Source organism: Colletotrichum graminicola (genome assembly GCF_000149035.1).
Source record: "Colletotrichum graminicola M1.001 genomic scaffold supercont1.7, whole genome shotgun sequence".
Classification (NCBI taxonomy): Eukaryota; Fungi; Ascomycota; class Sordariomycetes; order Glomerellales; family Glomerellaceae; genus Colletotrichum; species Colletotrichum graminicola.
In genome coordinates this window covers 980,748-984,387 of record NW_007361011.1, presented here as the reverse complement: position 1 = coordinate 984,387, position 3,640 = coordinate 980,748, and the positions used below count along the sequence as shown (strand labels likewise).

The 3,640-nt window shown below is 53.6% G+C and overlaps 1 protein-coding gene across 1 annotated transcript; it reads right to left on the bottom strand.

The window, feature by feature from the left end:
• Nucleotides 1-429, bottom strand: GLRG_01948 (uncharacterized protein; the record flags this gene model as incomplete). Its single annotated transcript, XM_008093282.1, has 1 exon — nucleotides 1-429. One exon carries the CDS (start codon nucleotides 427-429, stop codon nucleotides 1-3), a length of 429 nt encoding a protein of 142 aa, XP_008091473.1.
• Nucleotides 430-3,640: the final 3,211 nt, after the last annotated feature.

The window sequence follows — 3,640 nt, the reverse complement described above, 5'->3', positions numbered from 1 at the left end:
CTAGATGACGCCCTCATCGTCGTGGCAGTATCCATCGGCTGCTGTGCCGCGCAGTGTCGAATCCATTTGCCTCTGCACATACGGAATTGAATTCTTGTAGCCCATGATTGGCACGCGAAATGTGTATTGTCCTTCGGTGGTGACTGTGAATGCCCATTGTGATGGGTGCACCTTCCATTGGTAGAAGAATGCCATGGCGTCGAAAGTCGAGATGTGTGTAGCGTCTGCTGCTTTTGCTATAATGTTGTCCATCGTCTTCATGGGATAGAAATCTGTTATCGCATTTATGTTGACTGGTCGGATATCCATTACCATGCGTCCGTTGTGCTCATCCAGTTTACCATCTTTGGCGACGACAAAAACAGGCGATGAAATCGGCACCGGATGCCGCGTGGGATATGCCTTGTCGGCCACCTTCAACTTGTCCATTGTCCTGTTGACGATCGAACGACCTGCCTGTCCGATCGGATATATCTTGCATTTTTTTAGGCAAATTGAAGGGACGGCTAAGACCAAGAGAGATTTCGCTCTGCAGATGGTCTAGGCCTATGGTAGATTTCGCTCAAGATGGCAGGAGCTTCCCTATAGTCAATGCTAGAATCATGAATAAGGCAGCAGCTACGCGTGAAGATGGTAATGACGTTTGCTGCAACAGGGAAGTATAGCAAGTGGAAGGCGCGAAGGAGCCCCCACGGGCAAAGTATTAGGTCCAAGACCGCTGCCAGCACCAACGGGTTTGTCAAGGCCCCAAGCAGTTGGGAATAAACTCGGAAAGGAGGAACCAAGAGGGCCTCCACCGATACATTACCGGATGATGGGGTGAAACTCCTCTGGGGTTTGTGCCACATAGGCCGACTGGTCAAGTTGCGAAGGGAAGGAGGAGAAAAGACGAACGCCGGGGCCGTCTTGTGCTTTTAGATGATATTTGATATTGCCTTGACCAAGTCTAAGCACCCCGCGGCAGCACGGCTTCTCTTTCTTTGGTGGATACATATGTCATCGTACTAATACATAGCATCACCTATAATAGTTCCGATCACGGCGTCCCATGGTCCCCGCACCCCATACCACCCCTAGGTATTCCTACACATTCTTACCTTATGATGGGCGTTATAACGTTACATCAAAGTCAAGCTAAGTACCGACACCGCAGTATGCGGGATGTATATCTACAACAGGCCAATGAAGGCTGTATTGCTTGTTGGTTCGTTGACAACCAGAGAATACCTTCCCGTTGGAAAGGATCTCATCATTTTGCTCCGAAAAGCCGTTGATGAACAACATTTGGGCCACATGGATGGGTTCAACGCACAGAGAGCGCAGCCGGCTGTGGTTGTATCGAGTGATTGTCCTTGCGTATAACCGGTGCCATAAGCATCTCACAGAGTCGGCAGCGTGGCTAGGAACAACGCTTCCGGCATCGATGGCCGGGAGGGTATGGGAGCTGGTGCATGTCATCGCTTCACAGGTAGTTCGTGTACTTCTGCAGCTGGCATAAGGCTGGTGTGAAATCGTACCGAGCCTGGTTTACAAAAGCAATAGCGTCTAGTCGCAGCTTCGCCTTCCCCCCTTTTCCTGCCGTCAATGGTCTTGGCTTGTGGTCATGGCAAGCTGCTTTGAGCATCTCAGCTTCGCCGCGGTTTCGGACTATCCTGGGTTGGTACTCGTGTAATCTACACCTACAGTCCAGTCATGGTGCTTTTTTAATCATTACTAACGACTTTCTCTCATCGATGAAGCCTTTTCTTTGCGTCTACCCCGGGCACAACTCGGCCCCGCCCCCTAAAGATGACGAGAGAGTTGGATTTCAATGACGGCACAGCTGCAACGTTCCAAGACGGTTCAGGCGAGATTATGTGGCCCCGACCATGCTAAATTTGACAGCTTATCCGTACATACTACATATACAGTAGCACTCACCGGAATATTGCAACGTCGCGAGGCCGGCCAGTCGGCCCCCGCTGGAACGCGGGGATCCGTCGGCTCCGTAAACAGTGACACCTCGTCACGAAGATGTCCACTTGGAAGGTACAGCCGCGGGCTGGAGTCCGGCGAGAGGGTCAAAGCGGCGGGCCCGCCAACGATGCAGCGTTTCCTTCGAAGCATCTAATGCTGCGTTGGTAGTGGGAGTGGGCGATGGATACCGCCATGGTACTGGGAGAGGCCAAGCGAGGTGTGACGCTGATGTATTAAGATCAGAGGCGGCTCGCGCGACGGCAATGATTCCGGAACTTGGCTGCGACTGTGAGTGTGTGCCAGGATCTCAACGTGCTGGTAGTTGGCAAGATTGCGAGGATTTGAATTACCAGCTAGAAGAGTCATTCACGCATGGCTTGGCGGATGAGTGGAAACCGTCTCGTGGCCAGCTTGGTCCCAGTTGGGATGGTTCTTGCATTGAAGTCGCCAGGATGCAGGATGTGCGCAGGGCAGAGAGGGCAACGCCAGCAGGCGACGTCGTTTCGAGGTGTCACAGAACGAGGGTCGAGCCGCCCAGACTGTCTGGAGAAGCGAAGGCTCGCTTCGCCGCGTGCGATGCAGAATGGGCATCTTAAAGCGATGATTGGCAGGGCTGGTGATCTGCCGATCGACTGGCGCGGTTCATCCTCAAAGGATTGTCAAAGCTGAGAGCCCGAAACGTGGTTCCCTGTCCTTCCACACCATGGTGCCGAAGGCTACGGGGACTATATATCAACTTCGACATACGGACACGTGGTGACGTGCAACCCGGTCTGGATGGGCCAGGCACGATGAGCAGAGCGAATGCCCTACCTGGGCGGGCTCCTGACCAGCAGTTGATACGCCAAGATGGAGGCTTTTTCGTAAGTCCGCATTGCCGGACTGGCAGTGGACTGGTCGAGAAAACATTGAAAGATTCCAAGGACCAATCGTCATGGTGACCTGTGGAGCGTCAACGGTTCGCGCCTTGACACATTGGAACGAGATTGTTTAGGCTAAAGAACGTTGTCGATGAGATGGCATGGAAGATGTGTCGGTGTGTTTGAGGTTTCTGCCAATTCAGCGTGGAGAAGAGTCAGCACGGAGGGGCGCCGGTGTTGGAGATTAAGTCGTTCGGCGGCGAGCTTGGATCGAAATGGGAATAGGGGCCGAGCCCGCGCTCTCCCCTGTAACCGGACTGTTGGTCAGTGATAGGGAAGAGGTTGAGTTGACTTGGGACCACCATTTCGCGAGCAAATCCAGGCGGGGCCGTTGAAATGCGACTGGAACTGGTTTGACTAGTATTAATGCTGGTGCCGCAGCTGGAAGGCCGGCCACCATCCGATTTGACGAGTGAGATGGTCAGCGATAACCTGGGTCTCGACCATCGAGCGTTAGAATGTGTCACTGGTCCGACGACGCACGATAAAAGGCTCCTGGTTAAGACTGTCGGCACTTGGGGGTCAGGCCCTGGTAGGGCGGAGTGGTATCTGGATGGATTCTGTTGAAAGCCGGAAGAAGGATTTCTTATCGCCCTGGCATGCGCATGAGCCGGCAGGGCCCAGTAAGTTCCGCAACTCCCATGAGGCGAATTCTTAGCTCAGAAGCCCTGGCTTCGTTCCTCGGATGTGTCCAACATGAAAATCGCTTCCTTGAAGGAGAAGGCCGCAGAGCGCCGCTGTCACCTGGGCAGTCGTCGTACACG